This window comes from Bos grunniens, chromosome 15 (genome assembly GCF_055505025.1).
Source record: "Bos grunniens cultivar Pamir isolate PY7600 chromosome 15, Bosgru_T2T1.0, whole genome shotgun sequence".
Classification (NCBI taxonomy): domain Eukaryota; kingdom Metazoa; phylum Chordata; class Mammalia; order Artiodactyla; family Bovidae; genus Bos; species Bos grunniens.
In genome coordinates, this window is record NC_141179.1 from 16053671 (window position 1) to 16076668 (window position 22998).

Sequence of the window (22998 nt, forward strand, 5' to 3'; positions counted from 1 at the left end):
CGTCCAGCAGGAACAGCCCATGAGTTCATTTGGCCAAAACAAACGTACTTCAGTTTTACGTCAGCATCTCTGGACCCCAAGTCCTGGGGGCTAAGGACCTGTCTGACAAAATAAAGAGTGAGATCCTGGCCTGAGAGTGGGCCCTCTGACCACATCTGAAAGTGAAAGTGTTATGTCACTTAGTCACGTCCGAATCTGCGACCCCATGGACTGTAGCCCACCAGGCTCCTCTGTCCATGAGATTCTTCAGATAAGAATACTGGAGTGAGTTGCCATTTCCTTCTCCAGGGGATCTTTCCAACCAGGGGATTGAACCCCTGTCTCCTGCATCGCAGGCAGATTCTTTACTATCTGAGCCACTGGGTCCCTTCTCCCTGGTGCTGCCCCCTAGGTGTACCTGCATCAAAACATGGTCAAGCTGCTCTACATTAAGTCCTTATCTTACAAACAGACCAGAGGCTTGAATTCAGTCTGTCCATCCACACAGACCTCCCGCTGGACATACATTTCCGAAAGAGCCTCAAAAATGCTTCCCCCACTCCCCAACTAGCCATTTGCCTACCAATTCTCTCTAGAACTATTAAAAACAAAATGCAGAAAACAAACCATCAAAGATAAGACCAGTTAAAGTAAAAAACCATGACATAGTACAGGGGAGAAGGACGACTTAGAGAAGTCTGCCTGGGTTGGACTTGCAGCCGGGCATGCACCATGCTTCTCATAAGCATTTCCTCATCAGAAACTCTGGGGTGAAGATGCATCCACCTCCCTCGGAGGTTGCTAAGGAGAAGCAATATTCCAAAGCCAACTCAGAAATGTTAGGACCTCCCTCCCTCAATCAGAGGGCTGAAACCAATCAGGATTTAAGCGCTGTAGTATGTTTCCAACACAAGGACTAAGATTCACATAATGTGTGCTCAGTCATATTGTATTCTTTTGCAGCTTCATGGACTGTAGCCCGCCAGGCTCCTCTGTCCATGGGATTCTCCAGGCCAGAATACTGGAGTGGGTTGCCGTTTCCTTCTTCAGGCAATTGTCCCGATCCAGGGATTGAACCTGCGTCCCCTGCACTGGCGGGTGGATTCTTTCCCACTGAGCCACCTGGGAAGCCCCAGGATTTGGCGTGCTGCTGATAAACTCTGGCTACCTCCTGTGGTGGGTAGATTCACTTTGTTTTACTCCTAATTACCCAACTACATAGTCTGCGAGCCCTATACTCTGTTTTCACACGAAGAACTTGGGAAGAGTCACCGTTTGACAGAAAGCCACATCAGATGGGGAGGGTCTCCTTCTGGGGCTCCGTAAGGGGAGTTTGGAGGGAGACAGACCGGCCAAGAGAGGATGTCTGCCTGCCAGGAACGCAGCGGCTAAAGGGAGCATGTGGGAGACAGGGCGGTGCCTGATAAAAGGGCACCGGAAACCGGGAGACGGCAAAAGCTCCTATTTCATCATCACTGAACTCTGTATATTTTAAGAAAGGCATTTCAGAGCTCCTGGTTTATTTCTCATTTGGGACCTTCCTCCTGACTACGATGAGCCCAGGCAATCTAAAAGGCCTCACTACTATTTCCTGCGGTGCAGAGGCCCCGGCCTAGGATTCAGGACAGAGGCCAGAGCTTGCGGGCGACTCTCTCCAGCAGCAGGCACGGGGTTAGGGCAGGGAGATGGCAGAGCGGGGCGCCCAGCTCAGAAGCCCCCCTCTCCTCCTCTGAGCCCCAGGACATGGGGGTCCTCCAGCTGTCTTCCCGAAGTCACGCCAGGAGCTGGAGGCTGGGGGCTGCCAAGTTTGCCCTTTATTCTCATGCGTCACATCTGCACCCATGCAGGGGTCCAGGGGTCCCCGCAGAGAAGAGCTCCTTTGGGTAGAAGGCAGGACAGGTAAGAACCCAAGCTCTCAGCCCCTACCCATGTTTTATCGCCAAGTACATGGGCTCCTGGTCAGATAGACCTGGGTTCCAATCCTGCCATCTTTCACAAGTGACTTGCCCGAGGTTTTTGAGCCTCAGTTTCCTTGTCTTTAAAATGGGGCCAACCAAGTTGTTGTTAAGACTGAAGGCAGGAACACATGCAGGTCACAACAGCCATCACTGCAGACTGGAGGTGGGCCCCTCGCTCACACTGAGGAAGCCTTTGCCAAGCCTGGGTTGGGGGCGTGGGCTGGGTAGGCAAGAGAGGTTTCTGCTAAAAAACACAGGACTAGAGAACAAAGAGGGCATCTTGTCCTCCCTGACAGTGTTCCCAGGCCACTGTCCCCTCGGGACGGCACTGCACCTGGGGACTCTCCCGGCATTTATTCTGAGGCCCCCACCATTTACCACGTGACTTCTACCGAAGCCCCCCACACTTCCCATGACCCTAAGAGACCAACCAGGCAGCAACATCCACCACATCCATCATGGGGTGCAGAGACACGTCTGACCCCAGCCCAGACTCAGGGCCCAGGGACGTCTCAAGGGGACGCTCAGATGCCATCAAAGTGGCCACTATCTCCCGGGCCCACGTCCCTGTGTTTCCTCTTTCCGTACTTGTCTGGAGGGGTGGGTAGGGGGTGGATGGCAAGCTCCAGTGGCCTGGATGACTCATTTCCTCCTTGGGATCAGAGCAGGAGTTCCACAAGGAGGGGGTGGTGGTGGAGGGGTGCAGTGGGGGACTGGAGGCCTCTGGAAGCAAAACAGCCAGTGAGGCCACCTCCAGGAGTAAAATGAGATGAAATTCAACCCACACTGACTGAGCCGGGTACATAAGTTCCTAGGGAAAGAAAAGAGCAAATGAGAGGGAAAGAACTGTTTTTTTTTTTTTTAATCCATTTATTATATACAATATTAAGGCACAAATTTAAGCAGCAAAGGATAGGAAAATCTTTGGCTGACCAACAGGATCAATATTTGCTGTGGGGGACACAACCGTCTTCCTGAATTTCCCTGCTCTGTACACAGACCCATCCGGCCGTTGCAGCTCTGGGCTTCCCGCCCCCCCAGGACAGACCAGCCATACGAAGATGCCACAATGATACATCAGAGTCTGCTGGAGAGAATACAGCACACGCACCTGGCAGGAAGCGCAGTGGCACCCAAGCCAGCAGGGTTCTGGCCGAGGTGGGTGCCTGACCCGCCCTGCCTCACAGAACGTCCCAGATTCCGCTCCACAAAGGGGGGAAAACACCTTAAATCAAAGAAAACCACTATGGGTCAGTCTGTTCACATCCCAGTTTGTAATAAATACTTATAGGTGTCTCTGTGCGAACAGAATTCTAGGTAAACCACATGGAAATAGACCACTGGGCACCAAAACTCCAGAGCTGATACAAGAGAATGCTGTATATGGGTTCCATTATACTGAAAACAGTGCTTTAATTCCGTGAAGAAGCAAAGTTTCACGACAAAGAAACACCCCGGTTTTGGCCTAACATGACAATAACATGCACTTAAGTCTAACATGGTTTTATGGAATTCCGACTGGAGGCAGATAGATACTCGTGAATGTGCGTTTACATCCGTGTGTACACAGAGATGTGAACACGTATAAGGCGTGACAAGAGAGCAGCTTTTTTTTTTTTTTTAATCCATTGGAAGTTACATGTACTAGTGATTACTGTTTTCCTTTGAAGTGGTCACTCTGAAAGGAGTCCAAAGATGCAGTATCCCCAGGAACATCTTAGGGACTTTTTTTTTTTTAAAGAAAGAGCTAAAAGGATGTGACTTACCTTCATCACCCATTTTTACTTATCCAACTGAGTCAATGACTTGGGTTTATTTCCAATCTTAAACCCATTCTCAAAGGATGATGCTCCCTCATCTCTAAGGATAACCAGAGGAACGTGTCAGGCCCCCAAATCCATCCTAACAGAGGTGTTTACAGAACGTTTCTACTTGGACAGCACTGTAGTCATCAGCAAGAGTCTCACAAAGCAGGGTGAGATGAAACACTTGGATCTTTTGGATATTAAGAAAAGAAACTCGACATACAATCTTAGAGCCACATCTCATGTGTATGCACTGACAATATATACAGGTCTTTTTTTTAAAATGCATGTCTTTAGATACCTTTAAATTACCAAACAAGAAAAGGGGGTGCTACTTAAAAGCGAGAGGAAAAAAAAAACTGCTTATTAGGTCCAGAAGAAATCTATTTACTGAAGCGCTAACCTTTTCATGCTCCCAGCTGATCAGCTTCTGGTAACTTCTTAATGACTCTGCCCATCTTCCATGGAGCCACACACAAGGGGCACCCACTGAACAACCCTCATGTTGAATGAAGACATTCTAAACACATTGATTAATTAGCAGAAAAAAAAAAAAAAAAAACAGAAGAAGAGAAAAAACATTTGTAAAGCATACACTGCAGCTGCATCAAGCTTGGGGATAAGCGGGCAGTTTTGGGCAGGATATTCTGTGTTAAAGGAGATTATCTGACTCTCTCATATCACGGCTACGATCCTCCCTGGCTCAGGAGGAGTGTGAGATCACGGGGGGCACACAGAAGCTTGCCCACCGGCGCCAGGGCACATATGCTGGCTGTAGGACTTTGTTTTGGAAGACACACCTCTCTGCTCACGTGAGCTCCCTGCCTCCAAACCTTGCAACCTGCCACCTACTCTTAGAACCCTGCCTTTTCTGATGTCTGTGTTCACACCAGGCTCTGGGACTCAGGATGCAGTGGGGGGAGTTTCTATCACCATCAGCTACCAAGGAGGAATGGAGAAGGAAACGGCCATCCACTCCAGTATTCTTGCCTGGAGAATCCCTGGACAGAGGAGCCTGGTGGGTTACATGCAGCCCATGGGGTTGCAAGAGTCAGACATGACTTAGAGACTAAATCACCAGCATTGCAGAGGATGAAGCACGAGACATCTCTAACTGTTGGCACTCAGCATCACAAGGTCAAAGCCGCGAGACAACAAACAGCAGGGATGGCTGGCTGTTCTGCAGGGGGCACTCCGGCACGCCTGGATACCCAGCCCAAGTCCTGTGTAGTCAAACGCACAAGTGGCCAAAGAGCAAGCTCCGCAAACCTAAAGAGAGAAAGAAGGGCCCCCACTCTCTGCCTCCAACCCAAGTCCCGAGAGGGACACGGCAGCCCTGTCCTGCGTGTCCGCTCTGAGCAGGCGCAGCGCAACGCTGTGGCTGGCCTCCAACCTGTGGGAAGCCGAAGACAAGCTGAGAAGAAAACATCAAGGAAAGGCTCTGCACACACTTGGAAATCAGTGCCAGAAAGCAGCGACATCGCCTGCTCCACACGGTACCCTGGGTGGCACGCGGAAACTGCCAGATGACATGCTCAAGGAGGAGGCAGGGTGACTCCGGCATGTCATCATCACCCAGGGCCAAGGCTTGACCCTTCACCCTGAGACAGGGCCCAGGAGTTCATGGTCAGACACCACACTGGGATGTTCTGGAGGAGACCCGGCCTCTGGATTACATGCAAAGAAGAGCTTTATAAAACAGACTTTGTGGTCTAGTGTAACAGTACACAGACTCCCAAGCTGTGTTTACGGGCAGTCCTAGCAGTTCGGAGGGTCGGGGGGATGAAGAACGGAGCTGCTTGTGTGTGCACATGTACACAGACACACACAGGGGATGGAGCGGGTCAAGGTGTGACCCCAAAAGACGCTCATCACCCCCAAGTCAGAGGCAGTCCGGCCCACGTCAAGGCTGCTCTCCCAAACCCTTGGTCCAGACGCTGGTCTCTCCTGCGGAAGGGACTTGACCTCCCTGGACCCGTTTCCTCCTCTGTGAAATAAGGATATAAACCTGCCCCTGCTCCCGTGTTGTCCGAGGATGCACTGAAAGGTACCCAGTGCTTGCACACAGTTGGCACTAAAAAATAGAGTAAGGATTCTTTTCTAAAAATCCAATGAGATCATGTATCATCAACGGCAAGAACGCACAGTGGAAGTTCAGTATCTGCTTTCTCCTAAAGGCAAGCAAGGCTTCGAGAAATCTACAGAGATGAAGAGCAGTGAGGCCCTCGCTGGGCCGGAAATCTGCCATAAAAGAAGAGATTTCAAAGCTGTAAGTCCCTTTTGTTGCAGAGGAGGCAGGTCAGAAGCAAAAAAGGTGGACAGACACCATAGCACAGTAGAAAAACGGTGACGTCTTGTACTGTGAGAGTTACCAGGCCTGGCAACTCAGGGACCGAGGAAAGCCAGCGAGCTTCGTGCCTGTGCTGCCACTGAGATGTGCTGGGGCCTAAAGACGAGGCTCTGGCTCTCCCCCATTTCTGGGGGACACAGCTCACATTTGGGGTGGCCCAGGCCTGGAGAGCAGTGGGGGAGGCACCTCTTATTTCTAGATACTAATCTTTTCCTTTCTCAACATTAATCAGGGGTCAAAAGGTCCTTAAGAGAGTCGGCTGCCATCAACTGAGCCTCATCACTTGTCGAAAGTGAAAGAGAAGAGAGATGGGATGGGGAGCTCTCTGCCCCACCATACGCATGTGTCCATACTCGCCACGCCCCTGCACCACCCATGAGGTTCACTGCTCTGGCGGAACCAGGGACTGCTCGGCCCCGCAAAGCCACTCTGGTTCCTCAGGCTGCACAACCCTCAGTGACGCTTAAAGTGGGACCGCAGAAGGCAACATGTGTGATACAGAGTCCCCCACAGAGCTGGGCCTGAGGTGCATCCCTTCTGTTTATTCTGACCACCAGGCAGCTCCGAGAAGCTCCTGGGCAAAGCCAGCAGTTTCCTTCTCTCCACCCACACTCATCACCCTCTTCTACCATGTGGATCTGGGAAGGCTTCACCCAGGTTACAGGGCTCCCCACAGGTGGCCCTCGTGGTAAAGAGCCCGCCTGCCAAGGCAGGAGACGTAAGACACGGGTTCGATCCCTGGGTTGGGAAGATCCCTGGGAGGGTGGCAGGGCAACCCACTCCAGCATTCTTGCCTGGAGAATCGCCATGGACAGAGAAGCCTGGCGGGCTATGGTCCACAGGGTTGCACAGAGTTGGACATGACTGAAGCGACTTGGCAGGCAGGCAGGCACCCAGGTTACACTCCAAAAACCAACCCTTCAAGGAGCTACCCCAGCCAACTTTTTGAAGTGATGGGGTCTTCAGGGCTTCATTTGGGTGGGATGCGAGAAAGTCTCAGATCATGGGCATGAGGACCCAGAGTGACAGAAATGCCGCTGGCCCGGAGGCAGCAAATTCATCAGGACCCCACAAGGGCATCTGATGGCCTGACTAGCCTCTCTCCTCTGATCCAGCACCTTCCAGGTTTGTAAAGGAAGCCAACATCTGAGACGTCAGATGCAAAACCCTACAACACGGGGAAAAGGGGGCCATGGCCTCACTCATTCCGGGCTCTTGGACCTGGTGCTTCTGTCTTACTTTGGACCAGTTGCTTCGAACTAAACCCTTGAACAACCCAACCACACTGTATCGATACTGGCCTATTAGGTTACGAAGCAAGTCCCCAGCAGGGCGGACCTGACTGCTGACAGCCACAGAATCTGTGTGCTCACCAACTACATCCAGAAGGATTCAAGGGGATGGCAGAGCAGGGGCCACAAACAGTAGCAAGCGGGACAAGGTGCCAGGGGAGATTCTAGATGCCACCAAGTCAAGTGTCCCTTGGTTCCTGGAGCGCAATCCTGAAAGTCCTACCTCAACGGAGCAATGAGGTGGAGAATCAGAACTCCACGCAAGAGCTGATGTGAGGGGAGAAAGTTGTGGTGGCAGGAGCTTAATGCAGGACGTCACAGTGGCCGTGAATCCTCTGTCTCATCGGAGCTGACCAAGTTCACTGTCAGAAGGTCAACTGCTGTAGCCCAACTCCTCCAAGGCGGAGGAAACTGCCAGGAAGCCACCAAAAGGCTTTGTCCCACTAGTGCATGATGACCCATCAGATACTGCTCTGGCAAACCCCAGACCGAAGGAACCCTGCAAGGCTTATTACAAGAGGGAAAAAAATGAAGGAAAAAAGGTATAATGAAAGAGAATGAGGCAGAGACAGAGATGAACTCAGAGATGTGAGCAGGGGTGAACCCCAAGACCAGAAAGCTCCCATCCTGCATACTGCTCAGTGCAGAAAAGCCAAGAAGGCCCATAACCTCCTGAAAATCCAAACCAATCAGGTACAGAGGTGGAGATGGCCTTTTAAACCCTCCATCACCCTGGACATTTCTCCTCCCTGCCACACCCACACGCATTCACAGGACACATCATGGAGGGCACAGGTGAAATGACATTGTGTCAAGACAGACTGAGAGATTTCTAGGAGGTTCTTCTCAAAACAAGCTAAGAGGCAAGGAGAATGGGCGTATTCCAAGGAAGATCCATGCTCAGGTTTATCTGTTTATAACCAGACCATGGGTGTACACAGACCCTCCCCGAGAGGTACATTTTTCTGTACAATGAAAACATTTCATTTCCTAGATCTTCTTTGTTTCCAAACCTACATGCATCTTCTCTCTTCCACCGTAAGCGGGAAAAATCCACGGCATCCTCTTCATCTTCAGTCATGTAGGTCTTCTGTTTTTGTTTTAACATTTATAAAAAGAATTCTCACTAATCTGAAATCCTTATCTGCTCAAACCATCCCTGATTTCCCATCCGCAACCTTCATGATCTTTCTTTCTCTTTGCCACGTTCCTTGCACCTCGGTGTTCCACTGTTAAATTCAACAGGGAGCCCAGGGTTAGATGAGAACTTCCATCATCTCCCCGTCGGGGAACTCGGGCTTGTGGAGTAAGTTGCTGACGCGGCCTTTGTGGTCAGGCGACTTTCCGTGGCCAGGAGAGTTCTCTGCCAAACAGAAGGGACATATCAGCGGCCCGTTCCCCAGGAGGACCACAGGCCTACCCAGCTCGCTCTAAAATGGAACCACTTCAACTACCACCCACCACCACCGGCGCACACAGGTTAAGGCCACAGAGCCCAGCTTTGGCGGACCAAAGCTAAATGCCTGGGCCTGGGATTCAGACACAAAGAACACAACCAGGACGTGAGGGAGAGGTCTGAGCGGGGGAAGGGGGCATTAGGACTTTGTGCGGGGACCTCACCCACCCTGCTCCCCTCCTTTCCTCTACATTATCAAGTGCCTACAATGAAGCAGGTCCCTCCCCGGTTCCCTGACTTCTTGGCAAAAGGGCATCCCAAGAATTACATCTCCAAAAATCAACAACATTATGTATACTTGTTTATTTTGGAGAATGAACACAGGGAACCTCGTTGGAGGAAACAACTCATTTATGCCCAGGAGCCCCCACCTCCTCCAAAGGATTCCCGAGCAGAGGGATCCTCACCCCACAACTATGAACAGTCCAAAGCCAAGTCTATGCTCTCCAAGGACATTTCTGGACTCATTGCAAAACTCCTCCCAATCTGTCTTCTCTTAAATGTTTGAAAGCAACTCCTCAGAACTGGCCTGAGTGCTGGGCCACTTCACCCACCCTAAATCTACCTTCTGCGTCAATCGGGACTGAATCAGTGTCTCCTTCAGTCGACACTGAATCCTTGATGAGTAAACACCCTGAAGGCAACATCTCAGTACCTCATGCTCTTGATGGACCTGGTACCTGGTACCAGCTCCCAAACATACGGAGGGTGGGGGAGTTGGGGGAACTAATTCCTTAACATCCCTCGGAGGGTTTGTCTGCACACCTTCTGGGGAAGGGCTAGCTGTTAAACATATGCTAAAAGGACAAATGCACTTTCTGTGCTCTTTAAATATGGTAAGAAGTTAGGAGTCTCTACACACATTTTAGGGCTTCCCAGGTGGTGCTAGTGGTAAAGAACATGCCTGCCAATGCAGGAGACATGATACCCAGTCAGGAAGATCCCCTGGAGTAGGAAATAGCAACCCACTTCAGTATTCTTGCCTGGAGAATTCCATGAACAGAGGAGCCTGGTGGGCTACAGTCTATGGAGTCACAGAGTGGGATATGACAGAAGCGACTTAGCATGCAAGCACACATATTTCAATTCCAGAATAATAAAGAGCCTGCAGAGTCTAGGGCATCCCTGGTGGCTCAGATGGCAAAGAATCTGCCTGCACTGCAGAAGACCCAGGTTCCATCCATGGGTTGGGAAGCTCCCCTGGAGAAGGGAATGGCAACTCACTCCAGTATTCTTGCCTAGAAAATCCCATGGATGGAGGAGCCTGGTGGGCTACAGTCCATAGAATTGCAAAGATTCAAACACGATGGAGCGACTAACACTTTGCAGAGCCTAAATGCATCAGAGTAACCATACTATAGAAAGTGAAATCACTCAGTCATGTCCAACTCTTTGCAACCCTGTGGACTATAGCATACCAGGCTCCTCCGTCCATGGGATTCTCCAGGCAAGAATACTGGAGTGGGTTGCCATTTCCTTCTCCAACCATACCATAAGATAACCCATAAGTGAGAGTAGGTTGGTAGCCTGGCTCCCTCCCCAGCTCAATAGAAGCCCCTCTCCCACCCCTGACAGGACAGGGAGCTCTATGGAGTGTGAGAGCAGGTGGAGACCTCGTACCCAGTTTCTCTGCTGTGCCCTTGGCCGCTGGGTGCTTCAGCACGGGGCTGTTGGAAGGGGTCCCGCTGAGCCTGCTGCGCGTGGGCAGGGAGGCCACACCGGGCCAGAAGAGCTCGGCACTCTTGTCGGTCTGCGTGCTGCTGTCCTTGCTGCCCGTCTTAGCGTGGGCGCTGCTGGCCGACGTGCCGGGGGTTGGGGGCGAGAGTGTGGCGGCAGAGGGGGTGGGCAGCAGGGGGGTGGATGCGTGGTCATGGTGCTCCTTCCCCAGCAGCAGCCCTGTGCGTGGAAGAACAGCTTCTTCAGTACCGTGCCTCAAGAAGCAAGACCCATCGGCTCGGCAGGGATACAGACGCCAGCGAAGAGAACGGACGTCTGTACAGGCTGGGGAGCGGTGGACTGGGAGATCAGGACACACATACACACCTAGGTGGCACTCGTGGCCAAGAGTCTGCCTGCCAGTGCAGGCGATGCAGGAGACTTGGGTTTGATCCCTGGGTTGGGAAGATCCCCTGAAAGGAGGGCATGGCTACCCACTCCACTATTCTTGCCTGGAGAATCTCATGGACAGAGGAGCCTGGCGGGTTACAGTGCATGGGGTTGCAAAGAGTCAGACATGACTGAGCTTACACACACATGTAAAAGAGGCGGCTAGTGGAAACCTGCTGTATAGCACAGGGAGCCCAGCTCCATGCTCTGTGGATGGGATAGGGGTCACAGTGGGAAGGGGGTCCAAGGGGGAGGGACAATATGTATATGGATGGCTGATTCACTTTCCTGTAGAGCAGAAACTATAACATTATAAGGCAACTACGTTGCCAACAAAGGTCCATCGAGTCAAGGCTATCATTTTTCCAGTAGTCATGTATGGATGTGAGAGTTGGACTATAAAGAAAGCTGAACACAGAAGAATTGATGCTTTTGAACTGTGATGTTGGCGAAGACAAGAGTCCCTTGGACAGCAAGGAGATCCAACCAGTCCATCCTAAAGGAGATCAGTCCTGGGTGTTCACTGGAGGGACTGATGTTGAAGCTGAAACTCTAATACTTTGGCCACCTGATGCGAAGAACTGACTCACTGGAAAAGACCCTGATCCTGGGAAAGATTGAAGGTGGGAGGAGAAGGGGATGACAGAGGATGAGATGGTTGGATGGCATCACCAACTCAATGGACCTGAGTTTGAGTAAACTCTGGGAACTGGTGATGGACAGGGAGGCCTGGTGTGCTGCAGTCCATGGGGTCGCAAAGAATCGGACATGACTGAGCGACTGAACTGAATACCCCAATTAAAAACCAAAAACAAAAAACCTAGCATGGGGCAGGGGAGGAGCTGTCACATAAACTGGTTATAATATAACAAATGATAGGATACTACTATTCTGAGGATGCTATGGAAAGAAGGGAGAAGAGGTAGCTTACAGGCAGAGTGTCGAGGGGCAGGGGCACTCCCGCAAGGCTTTCTGGAGACAATGCTTTCTTTCTGTCTGCAGCCCAGGAGGGCTAGTCCTGAGCAGTGGTGGCGTGTCTAAGAAAACCTGAAGGCTTCTCTGCTCCTAGACACAGCCCTGTTGGCCTGCTGCTCTGCCTAACAGCCCCCAACTCTACTCCTCCCTGGTAATGAATTGTCTCCCCAGGGCCTGGGTCAAAACAAGCATGCCTCCTGGTTACAGCAACAGAGTTGTGTACAATATTCCCCAGAGGGCTCCTTGTGATGAAGAGCCATGTCTTCCAAGAGGCAGGAAGCCAGCTGAGTTCCTGGGGAGGTCGGCTCAGCTCTTTTTTTCCCACCCATCCCAAGACCAAAGCGTTCAGGGTGGGAAGAGGGCGGCCGGCTGGGCAAAAGGGAGGCGTGACGTGCCCCGTTTCTTCAATGTCTTTCTGCAAGCTGGACAGCACAGCAACTGTTCTAATAGTGAAGTACGGCCCTCATTTAGAAAAGTGCCAGCACTTCACACCAGCCTACAGAAAGTGCAGTAAGCACAATCAAGTGTCTGTTCATTTAACGAAGTTCACACAGTCTCCTTGGTAGGGCTATTTCAGGGTGCCCATTCATAATGCAACACAACTCAATCCAGTCTGTCTACAGTGATGCTTCTCAACGTGTTCACACACATCAATTACTTGGATATAGTTAAGATGAAGATTCAAGTCAGCGGGGGACCTTGAGCTTCTGTTTCTCTAAGAAGCTCCCAGGTGATGCTGGTGGTGCTGGCCCACAGACCACACCTTGAGGAGCAAGAAGCCTTCACTAGGTGCTTCCCAGACATCATCTCAGTTCGTATGAGGTAGGTCCTGTTGCTCTCTTTTGTTTTATAGAAAAGGAAATGGCCGATATTAGTGTCTCACAGTGGAGAAGTAGCAGAAATGGCATTTGAAGCCAGAGGTGCCTGCCTTTAAGTCCACCTTGTGTCCTTTTCCGCCTCATCACTCTACTCCTGCGTGGAGAGCCCAAGTCTAGCAAGAGTATTCCTGTGCAACTAAGCCACTGGTCAGTCATCTCACCTGGGAGCCCCTGAGCCATCAGACAGGGATCTGCCTCCTTCCAGAGCCTCTCAGACAAGAGACCGTGGAAACGCTGTGGGGCCCGTGCAGGAGGTCTGTGGGAATTGAACGTGTGCCTCCCTCTGCAGTGGGAGGGCTCCACTCTTCTCTTGTGACAAGTGGACACTGATCACAGTAACAAGGGGAAATACGAGTGCGGAGAACACAGGAGCTCTTCCTGCGGCCAGGTCTTCCGCTCCCAGGCCTGGCTGTGACACATCAAATGTTAGAGGTACGGGCAGCCCCCAGGGAAATGCCTGCCTGGCTGGATGTCACAGACGGGCCTCTGCCAGAGAGGTTTCTATGGGAGAGGAGCACGTGCTGAGTCCCCTCCCAAGTCTACCTGAGCACCACTGCCGAGGCTCTGTAAATGGGGAGGGGAGCTAAGAGTCCTTGAGAGGGACTTTGAAGATCCTAGCTGCTGTCCACATGCCTCCTCTTTGAAGTGCATTTCCTTGGAGGGCAGGGCCTACAGAAGTAACCCATGGGGGGACTTCAAAAGGAGATAGCGGCTGGGTGCCTTTGATTCCCCCCCAAGTCTGTCAGCTTCCTCCTGGAAGCTCTTATCCCCTTTGACATGAAGCAGCCAGGCTCCTCCACTGTCCTGGGCTGACAAAAACAGGCTCTCAGTTCTACGGATAAACAAAACACACTCTGACCCAGGGAAATGCATCAAAGAAGGGCCAGGCCCCTGGGGCTGCAGAGTCAGGGACAAGAGCAGAGGACGTGTGACTGGGAGTCCTGCCTGTGACCCGGGCAGCTCTGTCTCATCCTCTCTGACTCAGCGAGCTGGGCCGCTGGTCCCCATCACCCTAGGAAACCAGTCCATGGCTATGACAGCGTTTGCAGAATACTCTTCCAAACTCTGCCTGTGCAACAACAATCCAACAAAATACCACCAGCAGCCCCTTATGTGAGAGCACTGCTTGCAAAGTGCTTTCTCTCCAGTACGTCATTTTGGCCTTGCAATGACCCCATACAGTACAGCAGGGCAGACACTTCCAGACACCACCCAGCTTTTCTAGACACAGAAGCAGAGGTGGAGCAGTCCTACCACTGGTCTGGGGCAGAACCAAGTTCAGAGGCCTGAAGTCTCAACGTCTTCTTCCTACTAAAAATTTTTATAGTGTAAGACACCTTAGCTTTCAGTAATAATGATAATGATTATGAGTCAACTCATGGCTAACAGTGACTGGTGGGGTGGCCTTTGCTTCCACCACCAAAGTATGATGCATTATCCTTCCCACGCCTCCACTGGAGACTCCTGGACACTCACAGACAGGTCTGGCTCAGTCTCTTGTGGGGTCACTGCTCCTTTCTCCTGGGTCCTGGTGCGCATAAGGTTTTGTTTGTGCCCTCCAAGAGTCTGTTTCCCCAGTCCTGTGGAAGTTCTGTAATCAAATCCCACTGGCCTTCAAAGTCAAATTCCCTGGGGGTTCTCAGTCCCTTCGCCAGATCCCCAGGTTGGGAAATCTGGTTTGGGTCCCAGAACTTTCACAACAGTGCAAAAACTTCTTTGGTATAACTGTTCTCCAGTTTGTGGGTTGTCTGCTCGGTGGTTCTATGGTGGGGCTCAGACCCCACACCTCCCAGGTCTGCTGCAGCCAGAGCCCCTGTTCCCGTGGCAGGCAACTGGTGACCCATGCCCTGCCCATCATAGCAAGACTCAGATTCCCCCACAGCCAGTCCCTCCCATCAGGAAGCTTCTACAAGCCTCTTATCCTCATCCATCAGAGGGCAGACAGAATGGAAACCACAGTCACAGAAAACTAACCAAACTGATCACGAGGATCACAGCCTTCTCTAACTCAATGAAACTATGAGCCATGCTGTGTAGGGTCACCCAAGACCAACAGGTCATGGTGGAGAGTTCTAACAAAACATGGTCCACCGGAGAGTGAATGGCAAACCACTTCAGTATACTTCAGAAGAATACTGAGAAAAACCATATGAATGGTATGAAAAGGCAAAAAGATATGACATTGAAAGATGAACTCCCCAGGTCAGTAGGTGCCCAATCTGCTACTGGAGAAGACTGGAGAAATAGCTGCAGAAAGAATGAAGAGGCTGAGCCAAAGTGGAAACAATTACCCATTTGTGGATGTGACTGGTGTTAGAAGTAAAGTCCTATGCTGTAAAGAGCAATATTGCATAGAAACCTGGAATGTTAGGTCCATGAGTCAAGATAAATCGGAAGTGGTAAAACAGGAGATAGCAACAGTGAATATTGACATTTTAGGAATCGGTGAACTAAAAAGGATGGAATTGGGCAAATTTAATTCAGATGACCATTACATCTACTATTGTGGTAAGAATCCCTTAGTAGAAATGGAGTAGCCCTCATAGTCAACAAAAGAGTCTGAAATGCAGTACTTGGGTGTGATCTCAAAAATGAGATTTTTTTTTGTTCATTTCTAAGGCAAGCCATTCAGTATCACAGTAACCCAAGTCTATGTCCCAACCACAAATGCCACAGAAGCTAAAGTTGAATGGTTCTATGAGGACCTACAAGAACTTCTACAACTAAAACCAAAAAAAGATGTCTTTTTCATCATAGAGGACTGGACTGCAAAAGTAGGAAGTCAACAGATACCTGGAGTAACAGGCAACTTTGGGCTTGGAGTACAAAATGAAGCAAGGCAAAGGCTAACAAGTTTTGTCAAGACAATGCACTGCTCACAGCAAACACCCTCTTCCAACAACACAAGAGGTGACTCTGCACATGGCCATCACCAGACGGTCAATACCAAAATCAGACTGATTATATTCTTTGCAGACAAAGATGGAGAAGCTCTATACAGTCAGCAAAAATAAGACTTGGAGCTGACTGTGGCTCAGATCATGAACTCCTTATTGTCAAATTCAGACTTGAAGAAAGAAGGGAAAACCACTAAACCATTCAGGTAGGACCTAAATCAAATCCATTACGATTATACAGTGGAAGTGACAAATAGATTCAAGGGACACGATCTGATAGATAAGAGTGCCTTAAGAACTATTAACAGGAGTTTGTAACACTGTGTGGGAGGACGTGATCAAAACCATCTCCAAGAAGGAGAAATGCAAAAAGGCAAAATGGTTGTCTGAGGAGGCCTTACAAATAGCTGAGAAAAGAAGAGAAGCTAAAGGCAAAGGAGAAAAGGAAAGATAGACCCATCTGAATGCAGAGTTCCAAAGAATAGCAAGGAGAGATAAGAAAGCCTTCCTCAGTGATCAATGCATAGAAATAGAGGAAAACAATAGAATGGAAAAGACTAGAGATCTCTCCAAGAAAATTGGAGATGGCAGGGAACATTTTATGCAAAGATGGGCTCGATAAAGGACAGAAACAGTATGGCCTTAACAGAAACAGAAGATATTAAGAAGAGGTGGCAAGAATACACACAACTACTATACAAAAAAGATCTTAATGACCCAGATAACCACGATGGTGTGGCCACTCACCTAGAGCCAGACATCTTAGAGTGCAAAGTCAAGTGGGCCTTAGGAAGCATCAAGATGAATAAAGCTGGTGGAGGTGATGGAATTTCAGGTGAGCTATTTCAAATTCTAAAAGATGATGCTGTGAAAATGCTGCAAGCCAGCAAATATGGAAAACTCAGCAGTGGCTACAGAACTGGTAAAGGTCAGTTTTCATTCCAATCCCAAAGAAAGGCAAGGCCAAAGAATGTTCAAACTACCACATAACTGCACTCATCTCACACACTAGCAAAGCAATGCTCAAAATTCTCAAAGCTAGGTTTTAATAGTACATGAACCTTCCAGATGTTCAAGTTGGATTTAGAAAAGGCAGAGGAACCAGAGATCAAATTGCCAACATTCTTTGGATCATTGAAAATTCAAGAGAATTCCAAAAAAACATCTACTTATGTTTCACTGACTACTTTAGTCAAAGACTAAAGCCTTTGACTGTGTGGATTACAACAAACTGGAAAATTCTTCAAGAGATGGGAATACCAGACCACCTGACCTGCCTCCTGAGAAATCTGTATGCAGGTCAGGAAGCAACAGTTAGAACTGGACATGGAACAATGGACTGGTTCCAAATTGGGAAAGGAGTAGGTCAAAACTGTATATTGTCGCCTTGCTTATTTAACTTACATGCAGAGTACATCATGAGAAATGCTGGGCTGGGTGAAGCACAAGCTGGAACCAAAACTTCTGAGAGAAATATCAATAACCTCAGATATGGAGATGACACCACCCTGATGGCAGATGAAAAAGAAGTGAAGAGCCTCTTGATGAAAGTGAAAGAGGAGTGACAAAGTTGGCTTAAAGCTCAACATTCAGAAAATTAAGATCATGGCATCTGATCCCATCACTTCACTGCAAATAGATGGGGAAACAATGGCAACAGTGACAGACTTTATTTTCTTGGGCTCCAAAATGACTGCAGATGGTGACTGCAGCCATGAAATTAAGATGCTTGTTCCTTGGAAGAAAAGCTATGACAAGCCTAGATAGCATATTACAAAGCAGAGACATTACTTTGCCAACAAAGGTCCATATAGTCAAAGCTATGGTTTTTCCAATCATCCACTCATGTATCGATGTGAGAGTTGGACCATAAAGAAAGCTGAGTGCTGAAGAACTGATGCTTTTGAACTGTGGTGCTGGAGATGACTCTTGAAAGTCCCTTGGTCAGCAAGGACATCAGAGCAGTCAATCCTAAAGGAAATCACTCCTGAATACTCATTGGAAGGACTGATGCTTACGCTGAAGCCCCAATACTTTGGCCACCTGATAAGAAGGTCTTTTCATTAGAAAAGGCTCTGATGCTGGGAAAGATTGACAGCAAGAGGAGAAGGGGACTATAGAAAATGAGATAGTTGGATGGTATCACCGAGCTGATGGAAATGAGTGTGAGCCAAGTTCTGGGAGATGGTGAAAGACAGGGAAGCCTGGTGTGCTTCAGTCCGTGGGGTCACAAAGAGTCGCACACAACTGAGCGAGGGAACCGAACTTCACATGTGAGTAAACTGAGACTTGGAGATACTCAAAATTCCTACTTTCACAAGGGGGTCTGAACTCCATTGGCCAGCTGAGGTGCCTCAGTGTTTGTGTGACTCCTGCTCTTCAGAGGCTCACGTGAGGAGTGGAGGGGCTCACCTATGCAGGGGTGGGGCTTGCCTGGGGGTGAGTGGGCCTCACTTATGGAGGGAGGACCTTGCCTGAGGGGGTGGGGCTCACCTGTAGAGGGGTGGGGTTTGCTTGGGGAGGGGCGGGGCTTGTTGAGGGGGTGGGGCTCTCTGCAGAGGGGCATGGCTTGCTTGGGAGGGGCGGGGCTTGTTGAGGAGGTGGGGCTCACTTGCAGAGGGCAGGGATTGCTTGGGGAGGGGCGGGGCTTATTGAGGGAGTGGGGCTGACCTGCAGAGGGGCAGGGCTTGTTGAGGGGGTGGGGCTGACCTGCAGAGGGGCAGAGCTTGCTTGGGAGGGGCGGGGCTTGTTGAGGGGGTGGGGCTCACCTATGCTTCCCTTCCAGGTCTTCTCCTCCTTTCTCTCCTCAGCCAACTGGCTGCTGGTGAGCGAGGTCTGGCGGGAGTGAGTCCCAGTGGCTGCTGCAATGGATGGCACAGAGCGGGCGGGTCTCAGGCTGGAGGAGTCCGTCTTCCCGGCATCTTTGCGGGATCGCTGCTGGAGGACCTTAATCATGGCGTCCTTCTCTATGATTTTGGCATGGAGATTTTTAATACTGTGTAAGAAAACAAAACAGTCATGATCAAAATCCATGGAATGATAGGGATATTTGTATTTTTCTCAGGACCCCATAGATTTTAACTATAATTCCAAGGACAGAGTTAACTGCTGCCTATGTCTTCAGTTACAATCTCCAATTGTAGAAGACTGATCTTTTGTAGTACCTGAAAAGGGGACACATTCTCTGGCCCCTTAGGAGGCTCTGGGACCCCGAGGACACACAGTTTGAGTGCGTGTGGCCACCTGGCAGGGACATCTTGGACTGAAGTGTGTCTAGAAGCCTGGCAGTAGGAAGGGTGCAAGGAACTACGGGGAAACACACACAAACTCAAGCCTCACACAGGGTGGGCTGCTCAGGAGAGTCAATTTGCCTATTTTCTGAGGGAGGGGTGGTTCGGGAAATGGACAAGTTTTCTGTGAGAAGATGTTGTTTTCCTCCCTGAAGGTCAAAGATGAGAATCAGGAGACATGTGAGTTCTTTTTCACAACCTAAGTAGTAACTTGCTGAGCTTATCAGCGACTCAGCCATGCAGTCCTATTTTCACTTCTGCAGAATGAGAAGCTCAGCTTCCCAGGGCTCAACAGGGAGGGCTGGGGGTGGGCGGCAGGCTAGCTCTGCGATGTCACAAAGCCTGCTGGAGGACTTCTTGTTTACTTCAGGAGAAAAACACATTGGCTACATATGTTCTTTATTACTGGCTGGAATATATAAATACTGGCTCAAAAACTCTGAGACTCTGACATATGATGTTTCCCTCTGTCTAGCTGATAATGTCGAGTAGGCTGTTGAGACAGACACCCAGAAAACACATGGGCTTCTAAATTCTTGTTACTAGCCTCCACCTAAATATCTGCATCTGACATGAAATTAGCTCCCAGAGACCTCGGGCTCCAGGCCCCATGTTAACAGGACTCTTTCCCTGGAATGCAAACTTGGAGGGCTCAAGCTGAAGGCTATCTAGAACGGGAAGGGGCTGGAGACGAGTGCACACAGCGGGATGGTGGCCCCACCGGGCTTGTGAGGTGGGTGGCAGGCGTGGGACCCGGGGGGCTGGGCACGGCCGTCCCTTACGTGTACTCCATGTCCTGACACCTCCTGGTGGCCTGCACCACCTCCTCCTCCTCCTGCCAGATGTGGGCCTCCAGCGAGCTCTCGCCATAGCTGCCATTCCTCGAGTGGTTGACAATCGTGGTGTCCCTGGCAACACGGAACACACACACAGACTGATGTCAGTCAGTTCTCTCCCTGAACTGCTAGAACGAAGCTAGTATCTAAGGAAAATAAAATGCAAAGTTCCAAATTCCCTGCCCCTTCTACCAATGATCCTGAATCATAAGCGACGTGGTGTGCGCTGAATACAGACACTGTACACTTAAGTGTGCACTTATGTTAGGGCCAGTGTCTCCTAACATGTGGACAGTGGATAGTACCAGAATGTCCATGCTTGTGCTCTTTCACACTTCTTTCTTACTTTCTCAACCAGCATTCAGGTGTTATTCTGTTTCTCGCCCACTTAGGAGCTATCTCAGTGTTTTACAATAAATGGGGACTCAGGAAATGCCTGAAACAGAGACTGGTCCTCCTGGACAGCAAGGCCCCGGCTGGAGTCCCCTCCACGCTTGCGTCCGGCTCGCTTCTCCTGTGAGCCCCTGCCTAGGATTCAGGTCTGTTCAGTGCGACAACCATGCCGGGCAGGAGGACACAAACATGAAGAAGACACACCCCATGTCCTGGGAAAGTCCAGTCGAGGGGGTGGAGTCGGGGAGGGGCAGACAGAGGGAGACCGCAAAGCAGTGCAGCTGGCAGCAGGTGCCTGGCTGAAAACAGCCGGTCAACGGGGACTGCTCTCCTGTCACTGGTTCCGTCAATATAATTACTCCTAACAGGGCTTCCCCGGTGCCTCAGACGGTAAAGAATCTGCCTGCAGTGCACAAGACCCGGGTTCGATCCCTGGGTCAGGAAGATCCCCTGGAGGAGGGCATGGCAACACACTCCAGTACTCTTGCCTGGAGAATTCCACAGACAGAGGAACCTGGCAGCCATGGTCCATGGGGTCACAAAGAGTCGGACCCAACCAACACTTTCTCTTTCAATGATGACTGGTAAAGACAAGATAATCGTGTCATCTAAGTCAGTGGTCCTTAACCTTTTTGGCACTAGGGACAGGTTTCGTGAAAGACGATTTGTCCACGGGGTGGGGTGGGGTGGCAGAGGGTGGATGGTTCAGGCGATGATGTGAGCGATGGGGAGTGACAGACAGATGAAGAAGCTTCAGTTGCTCTGTCAGTCCATTGCTCCTAAGAGGCCATGGTACTGGTGCTCGGCCTGGGGGTTGAGGATCTCTGAATTCTAAGAGATCTAAGCATGTCTGAGGCTGAAAGGCACAATCTTAAACTAGGAAGTGAATCTTTAGTAAGAAGTGATCCAGCTTCACGTCCCTTTAATTTCACATTACAGCGTTAAAATCTTAAAGCTCTTTTCTAGAACACCTAAAAGTAGCAAAAAGAGGGGCCTTCTTGCACGTGTTCATGAGGGAGTGTTTCATCATGTCTGGACCTGGGTGAAGCACTTTACCCGAGGTATCTCATGTAGCTCTCTCAGGAACTTGGGCAGTAAACATGATTATCCTCATTTTACAGATGAACAAATGAATGAGTTTGCAAGAGCACCCAGTTAGTGAAGGCAGATGGATTCAAATCCAGATATCCCTGACTCCAGAGTCCATGCTCTTAACCTTCACACTCCTCAGTGTCCTGTGTCTTTATGAAGACCTCAGCAAAGGTACATGAATGATAAGATAAACTAACAAAGAGGGCACATGTGAGAATGTGGCCAAATGCAAACTGCCTAAAACAAATCAGAACGCCTAACAACACAGGGAGCCAGCAGAGTGCTTTAAACATACTGACACAATTATAAATTCACTCCATGGTGCTCAAAACTCATCAATACAGGGTATTAGAGCCAGAAACATTTTCAACTGATTTATTTTTAGAGAATTTACTGGAGACAGATTTAAAAATTCATATTTATACTATCAAGGACAGGAGGTACAATTAGATGAAAACAACTTAGAAGGTATACACACACAACTCTCAACAAAATATTACATTGCTTTGAAATGTTTAAAAAGTTTCAAAACTTCCCCACCCACACAAAACAGCCTAGTCTCTCAAACTTCTGATCACTGGTGCCAAAAATGCATCAAGATGGCAAAAGCAGTTGGTACACAAATATCACACTGCCTATAAACATGAAGTATGCAGCAGTGGCTGCAAAGTCACTAAGCTAATGGCTGGGAATAGTCATTTTTGCCAGTTCTTACATAGCCATTTAGCATCTCAGCAATAAGAGCTCAGAATTTTGACCTTTCTCAAAAATTCTTCATTTTCCCTTTCTCCCTTTTTGTTAATAGCAAAGCCATGCTAAAACTACAGAGGTTTTCTTTGAAAAGAACAGTAAGATAAGAGTTACAAATGTGACCTCCTCTGAACTGACTTTTCCCAAGACTGGGGGAAGCAGTGGTCAGTAGAAGGGAGGGAAGTTTCCCACGGAATTGTTAGATGCTCAGTAATGACATGTGAAAGCAAAAAAAGGGGAAGGGAGGGACGGTGCAAAGTGACCCATCCACCTACAAATCCATCCAGGACTTTAAACAGAGCTAAGGAGGAGAGAAACAGGGCTGGGTAAATCCCACAGGATTACTGTCTGAGAGCAAGAGGCCTGTCCCCTGCTTGAAGGACGACAGATGGCCAAGGCTGGGCCTCACATAGTGGGATGGGGCTGACTGCGTGTGGGCTCTGGCTGGTTCAACTCACAATACTCCGCCACCCCCATCCTGTGCCCACTGAGCAGTCTCATGCCTCAGACCTGTTCCATGCCCTACTTCTGACTTTACATTCCAGTCCCATTTGTCTCGGAGAAGGCAATGGCACCCCACTCCAGTACTCTTGCCTGGAAAATCCCATGGGCGGAGGAGCCTGGTAGGCTGCAGTCCATGGGCTTGCTAAGAGTCGGACACGACTGAGCGAATTCACTTTCACTTTTCACTTTCATGCACTGGAGAAGGAAATGGCAACCCACTCCAGTGTTCTTGCCTGGAGAATCCCAGGGACGGGGGAGCCTGGCGGGCTGCCCTCTATGGGGTCGCACAGAGTCGGACATGACTGAAGCGACTTAGCAGCAGCAGCAGCCCACTTGTCTCCGGATCCCCTCTTCTTTTTTTTTTTTTTTGGTTGTTGTTTAGTTACGAAGTCCTGTCCAACTCTTTCACGACACCTTGGACTATAGCCCACCAGGCT

General features: G+C 49.8%; 1 protein-coding gene across 20 annotated transcripts in view; it reads right to left on the reverse strand.

Annotated features, from left to right (window-relative positions):
* Positions 1-2786: 2786 nt before the first annotated feature.
* Positions 2787-22998, reverse strand: part of AMOTL1 (angiomotin like 1) — a 199060-nt gene continuing 178848 nt past the window's right edge. For 17 of the 20 annotated variants that reach the window (XM_086338982.1, XM_086338993.1, XM_086338985.1 and 14 more), the window contains 4 exons: positions 19769-19894; positions 18465-18691; positions 10461-10736; positions 2787-8747 (listed from right to left, as the gene is read on the reverse strand). In XM_086338982.1, coding sequence (XP_086195108.1) covers positions 8641-8747; positions 10461-10736; positions 18465-18691; positions 19769-19894 — 736 coding nt within the window. In that variant the 3' untranslated portion in view covers positions 2787-8640. The remainder of the gene's footprint in view (positions 8748-10460; positions 10737-18464; positions 18692-19768; positions 19895-22998) is intronic. The other 3 variants (XM_086338979.1, XM_086338994.1, XM_086338983.1) reach the window with 2 other exon arrangements.